The sequence below is a fragment of the Sorex fumeus genome, unplaced genomic scaffold (genome assembly GCF_029834395.1).
Source record: "Sorex fumeus unplaced genomic scaffold, SorFum_2.1 ptg000061l, whole genome shotgun sequence".
NCBI classification, from domain to species: domain Eukaryota; kingdom Metazoa; phylum Chordata; class Mammalia; order Eulipotyphla; family Soricidae; genus Sorex; species Sorex fumeus.
This window is the reverse complement of record NW_026606118.1, coordinates 3,456,425-3,474,068: the sequence shown is the minus strand read 5'-3', so window position 1 is coordinate 3,474,068 and position 17,644 is coordinate 3,456,425. Positions and strand designations below refer to the sequence as shown.

The following is a 17,644-nucleotide window of genomic DNA, read 5'->3' as shown; positions in this document are numbered from 1 at the left end:
AGAGATTCAAGTGGTCGAAATCACATGCAGAACAAAAACGTAACACCAACAACCACTGGAAGTAACCCACGGGTATTGAGAGTGAGGAGAGATATGATGAAGACCCACCGTTTTCCTGGAGAACAACTGACAAACCGCCACCTGATTGGATGTGAATCAAGACATGAGGACTCAAAACCCCAAGCCCCTTCTGTGCCAGGTAAACATGGGTTCACAGGATGAGTATGCTGCGGAGAGCGTGTGGGCGGTGCTATTACAAAGGCAGGCTATGATGTCAAACCCTTCTCCCCAACTACCGTGAAACGCAGCTCTGCAAGGAACTCGTCATGGTCACCACTGCAGTTCATTTTAAACCTCTGCGTGTGAGATCCAGCTGTGTCTGGCGAAAACAATAATAAACATCTAATTGTGTCAGATAAGAGGCTTTTACAGAAAGAGCTAAGTAAACTTGTAGGCTTAAGTACTGAAAAAATCTGGCTAGTAACATTGAAGTTGGCCGCCTTGGCATGGTTACAAAGGAAGAGGGTATGCAGTGTTTGCAATACCATGACCCTAAGGGTAAAAATCCCAAGAACACTGGTATAGGCAAGGTGAGACGGACCAAAACTTGCATTCAGAAATATATGTTATATATATTTATATATATAATATACATAAAATGGGCTGGAGCGATAGCACAGTGGGTAGGGTGCTTGCCTGGCATGCGGCCGACAGGGCCAACCCGAGTTTGATTCCTCTGCCCCTCTCGGAGAGCCCGGCAAGCTACCCATGATGTATTGGATATGCCAAACACAGTAACAAGTCTCACAATGTTACTGGGCCTGCATGAGCAAATCGATGAACAATGGGAGGACAGCGACAGTGTCAGTGATACATAAAACATATCTTCAGAAATATATATATTTGTATATATATGTAATATATATAAAATACATGTCCTTCTCGGAGAGCCCGGCAAGCTACCGAGAGTATCCTGCCCTCACAGCAGAGCCTGGCAAGCTCTCCGTGGCGTATTCGATATGCCAAAAACAGTAACAAGTCTCACAAGGAGGTGTGAGGCAGTTGGGGAGGGCGAGCCTGGGGCACAGCCAGGGTTCGAGGTAGAGATGGTTTGGCCATGAAGGTGAGATTTCCTGCCTGAGACTCTGAGACTCATCCCAGTGGGGGATGGCTAGAGGTACCTGCCAGTAACAAGCCCTCTGGAAGGTTCTGGAAGTCTCTGGAGTGGGGTTCTAGAAAAATGGAGTTTGCCAAGGTCAGATGGCACCTGCCATGGAGCCCAGGTGAGTTCCTGCCCTGTCCTTCCTCTCGCCACACCCTCAGTCAGGACTGAGCGTCTGTCAGTGAATCTTGGGGACCCCAACAGGGTCCACCACACTTGGCCCTGTGAGTGCTGTAGGCTCTTACTGTTGGCACACCACCGCCTCGATCCTGCCTCCCCGACCCATGCTCCCATGGGGCTGTGTGCAGAGGTATGCGAGGAGAGAGGAGGGTCTCAACAATGCCCCCCCTTTTTCCCTCTCCAGATGAAGGATTTGGGGGTGGTGGAGGCCGCAGAGGTCCAGAGGATGGCAGGAGTCCTGTCCTCAGAGGGCGGTCCTGTATTCAGACCCCACAGTCGACCAATCATGGGCCATGACAGGGGCAGAAATGCCGTGTGATGCAGACACACATCAGGTGTGTCTCCCCGACAAGACAGTCCACTAAGGGGCTGCGTATTCAGAGACAGACAGACAGACACGTGTAGACTACCTTCTAGGCAGTTTTTCATATTGCATGTCCAGGGGCTGCCCCTTTGCTATACGAGTGCTGGGCATGTCTGCCAGCTCGTGCTGGTTTCTCCCCGAGCAGGCACCTTCCGTGACCGTGACGGCTGGGCGTGGACACGTCTTTGTGGGTCTCTCTCCTCCTGCACTCCCTACTTCCTACTGTGTATTGCCTTGCTCATGAATGTGTTGTTGGCAGAGCCGTGTTTGAAAGTCAGGAAAGAAAAGCAAAGCCCGGTCATATCTGTTGCATTTTCTGCTCCGCTGCCAAAATGATGGTCTAGGAATCACTGGTCTTGACTCGGGCGCCATCGGGACTGTCTGGATTTCCTGCCTCCTGCTTAGTACCCCGGCAGCTGAAGGCTGAGTGGGGCACCGGGGAGTGGGGAGATGCGCTAGAAAAGGAATCACATGCCAGGTTCTGCGGAAACTGGAATGGCAGGAGAAGTGGCCTGGGAGGGGGAAGTCCCCAAGAGACACAATAGAGGGGGAAGCACTGGGAGCAGGGTCACAGCTGGATGTCTGCGGTGGGGCGCGAGCCACGCCTGGCCGGGCTCAGGAGTGATGCTCGCCAGTGCCCAGGGGACCATGTGGCGTGCTGGGGCTCTCAGCAGGGTTGGCTGGATTCCAGGTGAGTGCCTTTCTCACTGTGTTATTTCTCCAGCCTGAACTGGACTTGTCAGAACCCAAGCCAATCCCAGGGGAAGTCACTTCCCCTCAGCCCAACCCCAGGCCGCAGGAGACCTGTGTTCCCGGGGCGCCTAAGGGTGAGAGGGACGCGCCCTCCACACTGTCTTCATCATGTAAAGCCTTCCGCGGGAGTTCTAAAATGGGAACGCCAGAACGCACGCAGCCCTGACTGGCTGAGCGAGGGGCACTCACCGTGAGGTGCAGAATCCAAGAGTGCTCGGGCATCTGAACCATCCCTGGTGTGCAATGCCCAGAGCAGAAGATACAGCCCAGGACAGCAACTATTTCAAATTATTTGGTGGTGGTGGTGGTGGGTGGGGGAGGCTTGCCCCTGAGTGCATGCATTATTGCACAAATGTCAAGGGGCTCACAAAATAGGCCATCGGGCTGTTTGCCAATTATTTTGTTTTGTTTTGTTTTGGGGCCCCACCCGGTGATGCTCAGGGCTGACTCCTGGCTCTGCACTCAGGCATCACTCCCGGCGGTGCTCGGGGACTAACTGTGGTGCCAGGGATGAAGCCCAGGTCAGCCATGTGCAAGGCCACCACCCTCCCCGCTGTGCTGTCGCTCCGGGCCCCACCTGCTAATCTTATATTCAAGTCTATCAATGTTCATCAAAACCCCTCCGCATATCAAGTCCTGGGCAACAGAGACAAGCGCAGAAGCAACACGGTTACAAACACTCATGCTGGTCTCCCAGGCCGGTATCGTGCTTCTTCCAGAATGTTCTCTCTGGAGTGGCACTCAAACTGTCCAGCCTGGGGGATCTCACAGATAGCATGGGCCACCCTTAACTGACCTGAGGCCTGGCCTGGCCTGTCTGTGCAAGAGGCACCGAGGATGGGAGCAGCTTTCCAGGGAGAAAGAGAGCATAAGGCTGGAGGGGCTGGAGCTCTGCATGGGTTTCCCTGGGGGCTAAGTCAGAGGCAGGACCCACGGGGTCAGAGGAATGAGCATAGCCTTCCAGTTGGCTTCACTTGTATCATTTGTCATCCTGTTGGTCATCAATTTGCTCAACTGGGTGCCAGTAACGTCTCCATTTGTCCCTGTCGCATGCTAGCATAGCTCAATGGCATATTGGGGATCCTTTCAGGGTCAGGGGAATGAGACCCGTTATTGTTACTATTTATGCTATGGGGAACTTGTCAGCCTCTGCCGTGTGGGCGGGATATTCTCAGTAGCTTGCCGGGCTCTCTGAGAGGGAGAAACTGCAGTGTTCTCTTCCGGGAGCTTTAGTTTATAGTCTCTGGATCTTGGCCGTTGATAAGATTACGTGGTGCCAGGGGCAGTTTGTGGGTGTGAATGCCAAGCTACTGGAAAACGGGGTATCTGGGTGGAGGAGGCCCAGTCCCGATCCAAACAGGCTTGGAGATCTCAGCCCTGGGTCCTGCATGCCTGGCTTCCTCTGCCGGTTCCTTCATGTGTGAGGCTCATCCGAGTGTGTGGAGAGTGGCCTTGAGCATGGCTGTGGCTGGGTTCTGGAGGCTTTTGGCTGCTGGGGTTCTGCTTGGGGCAGGGAGGGAAACTCAACCTGCCCTCCTCCAAGGGGGCCCTGGCGAAGACAGTCTGGCGTCAGGGCAGGAGATTTCAGTTTGCTACTGCTTTAAATATGAAAAAAAGTCTTAAACATTCGCTATGCCCAGTCCTAGACCGTCTTCTCCTTAGGCCCTTCACAGAGAGAGCACGTCAGCACTGCTGGCAGGCTTAGCCATGTCGTTGGGGACCGAGAGAACACTTTCTGGTGTCACAGCTTTGAGTTTGTGGCACTGACCAGCAACCTGATGAGCTTCTGGGCATGTCCACGGTGTTGTCTGCAGAGCGATCGGCTTCCAGGGAATGAGCTCATTCAGGGGAACGAGCACTTTCAGAGGGGCCACCTTTCCTCATGGAGCGTCGCCAGCAGCATTTATCACCCTTGATTTTCACCCCCAGGAAACCAAATGGCTCCTCATCCCTCCAAAGCATCACAGGAATTCAGGTCAAGTGAAGGAGCACACGAAAAGGAGTGTTTTAAGTTGGTTTTGACGCTCACCATTAGAGCCACATCAGTGAAATCAGCTCATTGCTGATGAGACACAGCTTGAAAAATACATATGTCAAGAAGTGGGCTTTGGGGCCAAACCGGTAGTACAGCGAGTAGGGCATTTGTCTTGCATGCGGTCGACCTGGGTTCAATCCCTGGCATCCCGTATGGTCCCCTGAGCACCACCAGGAGTAACTACTGAGTGTAGAGCCAGGAGTAACCCCTGAGCATCGCTGGGTGTGACCCAAAAAAAAAGCAAAAAAAAAAGAAAAAGAAGTGGATTTTGAGGGTGTTTAGCTTAAAGAGCTGAGAGATGTTTGAAGAAACAGATGAAGGGGTGGTGGCGGGTAAAACATTCAGTTCCCGATGCTTGGAAAGCCAGGGGTATCTCATGAATGGATATGGCGTCTGTTGACAAGACACCTGGTATGTGGGCCACTTAGTACAAGGAATAGTAGCTTTCTCCAGCGTTAGGCAGCTTCTGTGGGACAGCGGGAGGTTGGAAAAATAGGTTCTAATTTTTCTTTCCTTCCTTTCTTTCTTTCTTTCTTTCTTTCTTTCTTTCTTTCTTTCTTTCTTCCTTTCTTTCTTTCTTTCTAATGAATCACCGTGGATACAGTTACAGACTTAAACTTTCATGACTGCATTTCAGTCAAACAATGTTCGAGCACCCATCCCTCCACCAGTGCCCATTCTCCACCACCAATGTTCCCAGTATCCCTCTCACCCCCTCACCCCCTACCCCCTGCCTCTGTGGCATGCGCATATTCCCTCTTACTCTCTCTTTCCTTCTGGGTATTACGATTTGCAATACAGGTATCAAGCAGCCATCATGTTTGGTCCATAGTCTACTTTCAGCACGCATCTACCATCCGCGAGTGAGCCCTCCAACCATCGTTTACTTAGTGCTCCTTTCTCCATCCCAGCTACCTTTTCCCCCAGAGCATGAGATCAGCTTCCAAGCCATGGGGCGATCCTCCTGGCCCTTATTTCTACCATCCGTAGGTGTTAGTCTCATATTAGGTTACTTTATCCATTGTTGAGATAGAGGAAATAATCCCTCAAGACTGACCTCAATCTTTTCCTCATAATGCCACAGTTCAAACACTACTGGTTTGCACACTCCCCGTCTCTCAAGGCGCTAAGCTGGGGGGAAGAAGTGTCTCCAAGGACTGCGTGTGAGGTGCAGGTGGCTGCCTTCGCCACAGCAAGGGGGAGCGGTTCCCAAGGAGCGCTCCCCCAAGCCATGCCCGTGACCGTGTCACGGAATCTATTCCGTTTGTATCAAGCAATGTTTAAAATGCATCAAAAAAATTCTCCAGAGAATGCCAAAATAGGAATGCAACCATCAAGAAAATTAGGATGATTTTCTGCCAATAAAACCACCCGGCTTGGAGCTTCGTGCCAAGCCTCGGGTCAGAAGAGCTCCCTGCTGCGGCCCCGTGGCCCGTCTCTAGGGGGTAGGCAGGCACTTGCCACTGAACACAAGTGATGGTTTAGGAACAAAATGCTCCTTGATTGCAGAAACAAATCTTGTTTTAATTATCTTGCCAGAATTTTAATCCAAAAATAGCCTGCAGTCACTACAGGGGTCTAAAACAATTCAGAGCATTTTAAATGGACTCGGTGGGAAGGTAAATGGACATTTCTTCAGAGAAATCAACTAAATTCACTCCTAAGCCTCTGAAAGCCCAAATCCTCATCTGACCTTGACTCTGAAAGCCCGGTGTGTTTCCACAAAAGTGCTGAGGTCACAGAAATATTCCAAGGCAACGCGGCTTGCAGCCAGTCTTTTCCCCACATGGATGCAGGATCAGCGTGCCCTTGGAACCTCGCTGGAGAAACCTAGAAATACACTGATTTTTCCAGCACATACTTAAGTCCTTGGTGGGATCAGCCAGTATCTTTGCTTTCCACACACATAATTCAATTTCATTTATAAGATGCATACCATGATAGAACCCCTTACTTTTCAATTCTTGCTCCTGATAATCTCCTGTTTCTATTTATAGCTTGCAAAACCTTGATTTTCTATTTGTTTGACTATTTTGGGTGAGTTTTATGTGCTCCACAAATCAATGTAAAGTCAAACCGAGGGAAAATGTGGTCAGGGAAATGGGTAGGTGATCACACTTGGAACTGGTTGGCTTCTACATGAATTGGCTGGAAAAACGCTGATCCCCAGTGTAAGAGAGGGCTGGCATCTATACTTCTGTGTTCGTTGCAGCACCAGTCACAACAGCCAAATCTGGTAATAATCATCCGGGAACAGATGACTGGGTAAAGAAACTGCAAATATTTACACAATGGAATACTACTTGGCCATAAATAAAGACAGAATGATGCAGTTGGCTGCTGTGTGAGTGAATCGGGAGGGAATCATGCTGGGTGAAGCTACTCAGAGGGAGAGGAACAGACACAGAAGGACCTTGCTCAGGTGGGGTCTAAAGAAACACAGTAGGGCATGACAAATGGCCAAAGTCAGCAGAGCTGAAGAAGCGGTCTGTGGAACCCAGTTTAACAGGTGGAGCGTGGAGGAAGGTGGAGGGTGACAAGGGCAGGATGGTTAATGAGGGAACTCTAGTGGAAGGCGTGGGCTTGGAATGCTGCATGTATGAGGCCCTGTTAACAGTACTGGTGCCTTATAAAAGTGTCCAAAAGCATGCTCCTGTATGAATATACACATATGTGCATTTATGGCCACACACACACACACACACACACACACACACACACACACCACCCCCTCCAGACTCCATGCACACAGCAGGTGGGCCCTAGGCGAACAGCCAGCCTCACTGTGTCGTCAGTGTCTGAGCTCAGGGACTGAGTGTTGGGGAAACTCCCCCATGGGAGAGAGGCACTTTTCTCTCTCTCCCTTCTCACCTTGAAGTGAAACACAGACACAGCAGGATTCAATCACTGACCAGCCAAGGCAAAGGTAGGAAACTTAAGAAGAGGAAGTTGAACTTGCTTCCCCTGTTTCTCTGTCTATGCCAGGGTGTGTGCAAAAGGAATCAGTCGTTTAGGGAAGCTAAGTCAGAGCTTACGCAGGCATTATTAAAAATATTCAAAAGATCAGGGCTGTAGCGATAGCACACTGGGTAGGGTGTTTGCCTTGCACGTGGCTGACCCAGGTTTGATTCCCAGCATTCCATATGATCCCCTGAGCACCTCCAGGAGTTATTCCTGAGTGCAAAGTCAGGAGTAACCCCTGTGCATTGCCAGGTGTGACCCAAAAAGGCAAAACATTGAAGCTGGAGCAATAGCACAGTGGGTAGGGCGTTTGCCTTGCACGCAGCTGACCCAGGTCTGATTCCCAGCATCCCATATGGTTCTCCGAGCATCTTCAGGAGTAATTCCTGAGTATCACTGGGTGTGACTAAAAAAATATATATATATATATTCAAAACAAAACTAAATTAAGCTTCACCACGCTATGTACGGGCTGGTATGACACTTCTTGGATGCTGTATAGCATGTAATCCTGTGCCACAAATTGCAAAGGTGGGGTCCATGGGACAGTGTCAGCCAGCTTTGGAGTGGCGCTCCCTCCTATCCCACGGGGGATCCCAGGCATGGGTGAGTGCTCCCCTTCCCACTTAAGCAAGCATGGCAAGCACAGGAATGACTCAGAAAGAGCCCTGCCAAGAGGTGCCTCACTTAAGTGAGCAGCTCATCACACGGGGCCCAGCCAGAGTGCAAACCACCACCCCCAGGTGTGGGGTCCTGTTCCCCTCTCCAGGAAGCTCCGACTTGAGCCAGAGGTTCAAGCCGGGGAAGAATGAAGGCAGTGGACACTACCAGGTGCCCCAGCAGTGATGGAACAATGACAATGCTAAGAAAGAGTTCCCGGACAATCCACTATGACTTTGGGCAAAGAAACCAATCTCTATAATAGCCCTGGAAAGTCTCTTTACACACGATATGAACAAACACTGAAAGTTTTCATAAGAACAAGAAATGCAAAGAAGGCTGAAGTCGCAGAGGATGGCATCGACACTGAGCGTGATGGACTGAACTGGGTTTGTGGTGCGCCATCACTGTCGGAGAGAACAGATGGAGGGAATGTTGGACAGACAGACAGGTGCCGGGATGGGAGGCCGGGGAGCTGGTGCCGCTCAGGTGAATGCTCCCATCCTGCTCACCTGCGGGGCTCGCCACACTCTCTCCTAATGACTAAGAACACAGACACGTGGCTCTGTCTGGCTTCTTAATAACAGGAAAGGGATGGGACGTCAGGGAAGGTAGGCTCTCCACACCAACTGGCATTGGAATGACAAATAAAAGGGTGGTGTTAGAGAGCTTTACGCTCAAATAGCCTGTAATGAAGCAACTACAGACACACACACTCACACACACACACTCTCTCTCTCTCTCTCTCTCTCTCTCTCTCTCTCTCTCTAACAAATCCCATAGTCTTTCAGTGATTCTGCCGGGGAGTTCATGGACGCCCCTATTCTTACTCATTGCTGGTGGGCAATGCAGAGGGTTGCAGGGCATGAGGACAGACACAGTAAGGCAATATGCAACCCCCCTCCTAGGAAGCTCTCGCAGTGATACTCTGAGGAAACTGAAAATACACCTGCTTAAGTCTAGTCATTATAACAAGATTATAGTAGACGCTGTGAGACTTGTTGTTACTGTTTTTGGCATATCAAATACGTCACGGGGAGCTTGCCAGGCTTTGCTGTGCGGGCGAGATACTCTTGGTAGCTTGCCGGGCTCTCTGAGAGGGGCGAAGGAATCGAACCCGGGTCGGCCATGTCGGCCGAGTGCAAGGCAAACGCCTTACCCGCTGTGCTATCGCTCTAGCAATAACAAGTCTCACAATCTGAGATGTTACTGGTGCCCGTTTGAGCAAATCGACGAACAACGGGAGGACAGTACTACAATGCTATAGTTGACATAGTGGGCATAATTAAAAGGCAAACTAAAGTGCCCGTAAGGGGACACTGAGGCACAGACCATGGTGGAAGTCATTGGGTCACTGGTGTTAAGTGGAGGAACCATCCGTGTGTCACTAGACAGTACTTTCCAAAATGGAACCTAAAAGGGTGCAAACATCAAGGTGGTGGGAAGTGCACACAGGATTCTACTTTTTTTGCCCAAGAAGGGAAGGATACAAATTTCTTGTCATTTATTTCATTGATGGGCTGGAGTGATAGCACAACGGTAGGGCATTCGCCTTACAAGCGGCCAACATGGCCGACCTGAGTTCGATTCCTCCGCCCCTCTCGGAGAGCCCGGCAAGCTACCGAGAGTATTGGATATGCCAGACACAGTAACAACAAAGTCTCCAATGGAGACGTTACTGGGCCCGCTCGAGCAAATCGACGATCAACGGGAGGGCCTTTACCTTTTACCTTTACCTTATTTCATTGACAGTATGTTTGCATGTCTTTAAATAAGGGGTTTTTCGAGAAAGGTTCATCTAGAGGAGAACAGAAGGGCTATTGCAGATAATAGGGATTAAACCTATATTTCTTTGAATGTCATTTGTCTTACAGCTGTGACTTTACAATTCTGGTACCATTTTACATAATTATGAAAAAGCAACTAGAGAAGCAACTAAAATATGAAAGACACAGGGAATCAGCAACAGAACAACAGAGACAATGTGACGAAACCCAGTGCCAAAACTTACACCGCTCAAAAATCATGCTCTGGGGACAGCGTTAGGATGGTCGTCTAAAACTGGGTCTGAACTATGAAATGGGACAAATGAGTAACTATATATTGATGTCACTCAGTAAGAGGATCTTTGCTAAAATAGGAGGAAGCAACTACTGTACGAATAATGACATGAAGTAAAAATTTTATAACCCTGAATGTTAATTGAAAACATCAATGTAACTCATATTGCAGGTTATACTTTTCCTCTAAAACCCGCATATTTCCTAAGCCTTTCAACTAGACCAAAAATCAGTGACCCACCCAGTGATAATGAGCACAGCAAGTCCAAGATATGTCTCCTAAACACCATTAATGATGAAAGGAATCAGAACTCCTTAGAAAAACAGAAGCTTCCAGGTCATTGAGCAAAAATGAGAGCCTAGAGAATCTTAGTACGCTAGAAAGCCTGGCTACTGTGCAAGGGGATTCAGTGAACTCTAGTTTTTCTTCATCTATTTGAAAATTTTTATAATAAAAGTTTAAAAAATTAGAAGTAAACAAGAAAGAAAGAAAGTTTTACGAGTGCCTGGCACCTGGCACATTAACAGAACATTTGATAGAATAATAGGCTTGTGAAGGAACTTACCAATATAAAATGATATATTAGAAATATTAAAACAATAGCCTGCCTGCCAATAAATGTTTTCCCAATTCTGAACCCTTTTGCTAAAAATACAAAAGCATAATAATATTCTATTTTCCTTAACTGTGTATTGATACATAAAGTTTGCAAACCTTAATTTAAAAACCATTGCATTACTGTCACATTTCATTAAAAATGAATATCACAAGTTACAAAGCCAACAATGCAATTAACTTCTCCCATTCAGATCAATGCATAATTTTGAGGTATATATTTCAGATATGATCAAAATGAAAGTGATTATAGATCAATATAAAGTATCAAGATGTTCTGCATTGAAAAACAACTGGCCATTGATTCAAGGAACAACAGCTTCAAACCACAATTTTCAAAATCCACAAAGCATATTTTATCACACTGTGGTAATTAAAGAAATGTGTACATGCTCCTGTCTCACTCCCTAAACAGAAATGAACTCAAAATGGACCCATGAACTCAATGTTAGAGCTAAGCCAAATCCCTTACAGGAGATACTCAACACTGTCTACCATCGAGACAACATAAATCAAACCACAGTGAGATACCACTTAACACTCAACAGAATAACTTTAGAAATGGGAAGGTAAAAGGTAAAGGCCCTCCCGTTGATCGTCGATTTGCTCGAGCGGGCCCAGTAACGTCTCCATTGGAGACTTTGTTGTTACTGTGTCTGGCATATCGAATACTCTCGGTAGCTTGCCGGGCTCTCCAAGAGGGGCGGAGGAATCGAACTCGGGTCGACCATGTTGGCTGCGTGTAAGGCGAACGCCCTACCCGCTGTGCTATCGCTCCAGTCCAGAAATGGGAAAATGACAAATATTGGTGAAGGTGTAAAGAAATATTAACCCTGGTAAGTGTCTGGTAGGCAAAGTGGTATAGCACCCATGACAATAGTTTCCTGACTCATCAAAAGGTCAAACACAGAATTACCTCAGGGCCCAGAAATCACAGGCCTAAGTGTTTATCCAGGAGAAATGAAAACATCCATCCATTCACATTGAAACATGTGCAGAAAGACTTACGGCAGCATCATTTGCAACAGACAAAACAGTGCAACTACCCCTTAATATGTGAATGCATAAACAAGTGGTGGTATGTCCACAGAATGGAATATTATTTAGCCATGAGAGGAAATGAAGTTTTGATACATACCACAATTGTATAAGCTTCAAAAACAAGCTGAGTGAAAAACGGACACAGACAGTAGCATCTGCCATGGTTCCTCGTGTGTGAAATATCAAGCCTGGCATTTGCACAGTCACACAGATCAGTGGTGGCAGGAGAAAGGGGGCCCCAGAGACTGGGGAGGGGTCACTCCCCTATGCTGGAGCGATAGAAACATTTCCAAACTAGAAGGAAGTGGGTCGTCACTGCAGAACAAAGCGAAAGCATGTTCCGGCCCCCAACTGTTTACTGTAGAATGTTTAATTTGTATGCTCTGTAAGTTTCACCTCAATAAAGGTGATACATATGGTAATAACAGTTCGGTAGAAGTGAAGGGTATTTTGTAATGTTGGAAGATAAAAATATTTTTAAAGTTGAGAAAAAATGTTGAATATTTCTGCTGTGTTTCATCCTCAAGTTTTTATATCTGTTCTTTCAAATGTATTATAGGCCTGTTGGAAACTTTAGCACTGGGTAGTACTAAAGCACTAAAGACCAATTGCACAGTGCTGCTCCAGTTCCAGAGTAATAAATGTATGTCATGCAGGGAGAATCCATGACATGCTTGGTGTGCGTTGGCTGAATAATATTCCAAAACATATCACCAATGAATCTAGCCATCCATTCTGCCTGGAACCCGCATCCCTCCCTACGGCTCTTTCATGTCTGATCCAAACACAAACGACGAGACACACACCTGACTTCCCGCTCTTCAGTTAGGGAGGGGCACGGCTCAGACAGTTTGATATCAACATTTTCTCTTTTGCTCTTAACCAGCAGTAGAAATGCAAGGGAGAAACCACGCTCGACTTACCCACACACGGCAGCGAGTACCCCAGCTGTGGGTCATGGACAAACTGCCGGTCGTTGAGTCTCGTCACGCAGTAGAGGTGGAAACAGTCCAGGCAGATCACATGGCGGTCATTGCACTGGAACACCAGCACCGGGCTCCTGTGTAGACAGAGAGCGACATTTGCCCAGTCGTCTAGGGCAGGAAAGGCCCCTGTTCTTCAGGACATGGCCAGCAAGCCCACAGGGTTGGCCATGCTCCCGCAGGTCCGTGTGGGATCCTGGAAACTGTGTCAGCATGTCCATCAGCTGCACAGGACCCTGCTCTCCTAACCCCGTCTCCCAGGAGCCCAGACCTACCAACCAGCTTTTCAACCAGCTGAGCTCAGAGAGATCCTCTCTGTAGAGGCCCTCAGCAACCTTTATCCCCATCATAGTCAGCAAACCACCCCACTTCTGGGGATACATTATTACAACATACTATTACTCTGCTTTTCCACTCTTTAGAGTCTTTTATGTTTGGGAGGTGCATCCGGTGATGCTCAGGGCTTACTACTGGCTCTGCACTCAGGGGTCACTCCTGGCAGGGTTTGGGGGACCAGATGGGGTGCTGGGATTGAACCCTGGTCAGCCACATGCAAGTCTTCCCATTTGTACCACAGCTGCTGCCTTCTTTGCAGATTGTCATGTCCATGAAGGCAGAAATACTATATGTATTTTACATTGATATTCTCACAGTACCAGGCAATATAAGGCTTTAAATAATTGTTCCCTTAACTTAACCATAACAGGTATAGAATCTGAACCTCCCCAAGTCACAAGAAAATCACTATTGCACCTGAGTCAGTGTGTTATGTGGTCTATCATACTTCCTTGGCAAGTAGAAAATCAGGATTTAGCATGAAAACAAGTATCGAGCAAAGATCTTTTCACAAGTGTTTATTGTGCTAATCCCAACTCACACCAAATTTTAATTTGATCACACCAAAATTTAATTTAAGTTTGGGCTGGAGCAATAGCACAGATGTAGGGCATTTGCCTTGCATGCAGCTGGCAGGCCAAGCTGGGTTCGATTCCTCCATCCCTCTCGGAGAGCCCGGCAAGCTACCGAGAGTATCTTGCCTGCACGGAAAAGCCGGGCAAGCTCCCCGTGACGTATTCGATATGCCAAACACAGTAACAACAAGTCTCACAATGGAGACGTTACTGGGCCCACCAGAGCAAATCAATGCACAACGGGAGGACAGTGTTACAGTGCTACAGTTAAGGTTAAAAGATGATTAGTAAATTAGAATATGCACATTCTAAAACTCTTAGATTCCCTTGGAGGGAAAATATGTGTCCCAAAACAACGTGGGTTTTAACTAGCAAGAGAACCATGTGAGCTAATAATGGCAGAAAGGGAGACAAACAGGACATGTTAGTGTGAGATCAGCCCCAAGGATGTTCTCACAGCAAGAAAAGTCACTGAGTTTATTAGATCAGGCTAGTCTTCATCATTATATGTATTTATACACTAAAACTAATTTTCACTTCGCAACCCCTTATTTTTGGGGGGCTCCTAGCAGAGCCCACGGTGAGGTTCATGGTGAGAGTCGGCAATCTGGGCTGGACGCATCACTACTCAGAGCAGCTCAGGCCAGGGACACGGGCCAGGGAGTCCTGGGCCTGTGGGGTGCTGGGCGTGGAAGTCAGTGCCTCAGGTGTGCCAGGAAAGCAGTCCAGCCTCTGACCTCCCTCCTCATGCCCTCACACCCAACTTTAGAAAAAGATAAAACTGCTCTGAAAGTCCATTCTCTTCGAAGGCTCACATGAAATATTGATATCAGTCGCTAATATTTTAACAATTCAAATATTAAAAAACTTCTGTCCTGCACTTAGTTCTTGCCCAGGGTCACCATTTCCAAATATTTTTGTCATAGTGGTCATTGCTCAGATCAGTGCAGAAGGCAGGTAAAGGAACAAACACGATAACCTCTCAGTACCTGTACTGCAAACCCTAGAGCCCCAATGAGGGGGGAGGGAGGAAAAGAGGAAGGGAGAGAGAGCGAGAGAGAGAGAGAGAGAGAGAGAGAAGTGCCTGCCATATGGCAGGCTGTGGATGGGGTGGGGGTGGGGGTGGGAGAGAAATTGGGGTTATTGGTGGTGGGAAATGTGTACTGGTGAAGAGATGGGTGTTGGAACATCTTATGACTGAAACCCAACGATGAACAATTTTGTAACTGTGCATCTCATGGTGATTCAATCAAACAAAAAGAAAAAACAAAAAAAAAAAACAAATATTTTTTTTAAAAAAACAAAAATCTGCTTTCCCCGGCATTTCAAAGTAATTATCAAATACAAAACAATGTGGGAAACAAAACCCTGGTATTTCAATGCTCCATATCCATGGTGTGGCCCATTGCGAAAACCACCTCCCTCCGCCCCTCCATACCAGACCTTCCTCTCGGGACCTCCTTCCCCTCCCCTAGTTCTGCTTAACATCGGGAGGACAGAGCCAGGACTCTGCACTCTCCGGGCCTTCCTCCTGAACTGTATGTTCCTTCTTACATGTGTCTGTCTGGAGCTACTGAACTTCCCTCTCATCTCTCAGGGCAAGCTCAAGTGAGAAACAGGCTCCATTCCGCTGTGTACCGCATGGGGCCCCTATCTGCTCTCTGCTCTCACATGAGAACCCAACTAGAAGTTGGGCTTCCACACACCCCAGCAATATCACTTCTGGGGGCCCATAAGCACACCGCAGAAAAGCCATCCGCAGTCCTATGTTCAGTGCAGCACAGTTCACGATAGCCAGAATCTGGAAACAGCTCAAGTGCCTGAGAACAGGCGACTGGATAAAGAAACTATAGTTCTTAGCTACACAGTGGAATGCTACGCAGCCACCAGGAAAAATGCAGTCATGGAATTCACTAGTAAATGGATGGACATGGAGAGTCTCATGCTGAGTGAAATGAGTCAGAAGGAGAAGGGCAGACATAGAATGCTTGCACTCATCTGTGGGATATTAAAAAAATAGTATGAGACTAACACCCAAGGACAGCGAAAACGTGGGCCAGGAGGAATGGTCCACAGTTGGAAGCTTGCCACAAGCGGGGTGGGGGGCAGTTAGGACACAGAAGAGACCACCATGACACTATGATTTCGTAAGTGATCACTCTGGATAAGAAAAGTGTGCTGAAAGTAGGTAAAGGAATAAACATGATAACCTTTCAGTATGTGCACTGTAAATTGTAATGCCCAAAAGGAAAGAGAGAGGGAGAGTGAGAGAGGGAGAGCAAGAGAGAGAGAGAGAAAGAGAGAGAGGTGTTGTCATAGAAGCAGGTTGGGGGTCGGGGGTGGAGAGGTTAGCAACAGGGAAACTGGAGACACTGGTGCTGGGAAACGTGAACTGGTGGAGGGATGGGTGTTGGAACATTGTATGACCGAAACCCAATCATGAATAGCTTTTTAACTATCTCACTGTGATTCACTTTTTCAAAAATTTAAAAAGAAAACCCTGGGGGGACATTAGAATATGCGAAGAAATGTCTTTGTATACAAGAAGTGTAGGCATAGATAGTTTGCACAAGTAACAGAAACATACACATCACACACACACACACACACACACACACACACGCAAGACTTGTGGGGACCGTGTGTCTCCACCAAGCTAGAGCCACAGCAATCAGGAGAGAAGGACCCTGCTTTGGGGGGTTTTATTAGGGAGACATCCATGACATTGGCAACTATCGCCCGATCTGCCTATTGTCTGTCATCTACAAGTTGTTCACTCGAGTCATCCTGAATAGGATTGGCAGAACACTAGATGAAGGACAACCATGTGAGCAAGCAGGGTTCCGCAAAGGATTCAGCACCATCGACCATATCCACACGATAACCAAACTCATTGAGGTTTCTCGGGAGTTCAAGATGCCGCTCTGCTTAACGTTCATTGATTTAAAGAAGGCCTTTGATTCTGTTGAGACGGAAGCGGTCATTGAAGCCCTAGCCAATCAGGGCATACAAGCCCAATACATCAGGATCCTCCGTGAGCTGTATTGCGGATTCACTACCAGGATCTCACCATTCTACAAAGAAGTGATCGTTGATGTCAAGAGAGGGGTGCGGCAGGGTGATACCATTTCACCAAAACTCTTCAGTGCCACCCTCGAGAACATCATGCGACGACTGGAATGGGAAGGAATGGGAGTGAAGATAGATGGTCGGCAACTACACCACCTCCGCTTTGCTGATGACATTGTTTTAATAACACCAAACATCAGCCAAGCGGCACAAATGCTGGCCGACTTTGACCGTGAGTGTGGAAAGGTAGGACTACAGCTGAATCTTACGAAGACAATGTTTATGAGAAATAGCCTTGTTCCTGATGCCCCATTCGCTCTCAATGGAACGACCATCTCCGAATGCAACAGCTATGTGTACCTAGGTCGAGAGGTCAACATGACAAATGACCTGGCACCCGAGCTGCGCAGGAGGAAGAGAGCGGCTTGGAACGCCTTCAAGAACGTCGAAGAAATAGCTAAGAGGACGAAGAACCTCCGGCTCCGGGCACATCTCTTTGATTCCACTGTTCTTCCTGCATTAACATATGCCTCAGAGACCTGGGCCCTACGCAAACAAGATGAGAACGCCATTCAGGTCTCCCAAAGAAGAATAGAAAGAGCTATGCTTGGAATATCACGTTTCACTCAAATGAGAGAACGAATCCGGAGTTCTGACATCCGTCGACGATCAAGGATCAGGGACGCTGTCTCATTTGCCAAGGTGTCGAAAATCAGATGGGCTGGTCACGTAATGAGATTTAAAGACGACCGTTGGACTAGAGCTGTTACTGATTGGATTCCACGGGATGTCAAGAGACCGCGTGGCCGCCCACCTACCAGATGGTCAGACTTCTTTGTCAAGGTCATG

General features: G+C 47.9%; 1 protein-coding gene across 1 annotated transcript in view; it reads right to left on the bottom strand.

The window, feature by feature from the left end:
- The window catches only part of PRKN (parkin RBR E3 ubiquitin protein ligase), a 1,106,313-nt gene that overhangs the window by 288,968 nt on the left and 799,701 nt on the right, over window positions 1-17,644 (bottom strand). Inside the window, exon 7 of the mRNA XM_056126437.1 lies at window positions 12,756-12,892. Coding sequence (XP_055982412.1) covers window positions 12,756-12,892 — 137 coding nt within the window. The remainder of the gene's footprint in view (window positions 1-12,755; window positions 12,893-17,644) is intronic.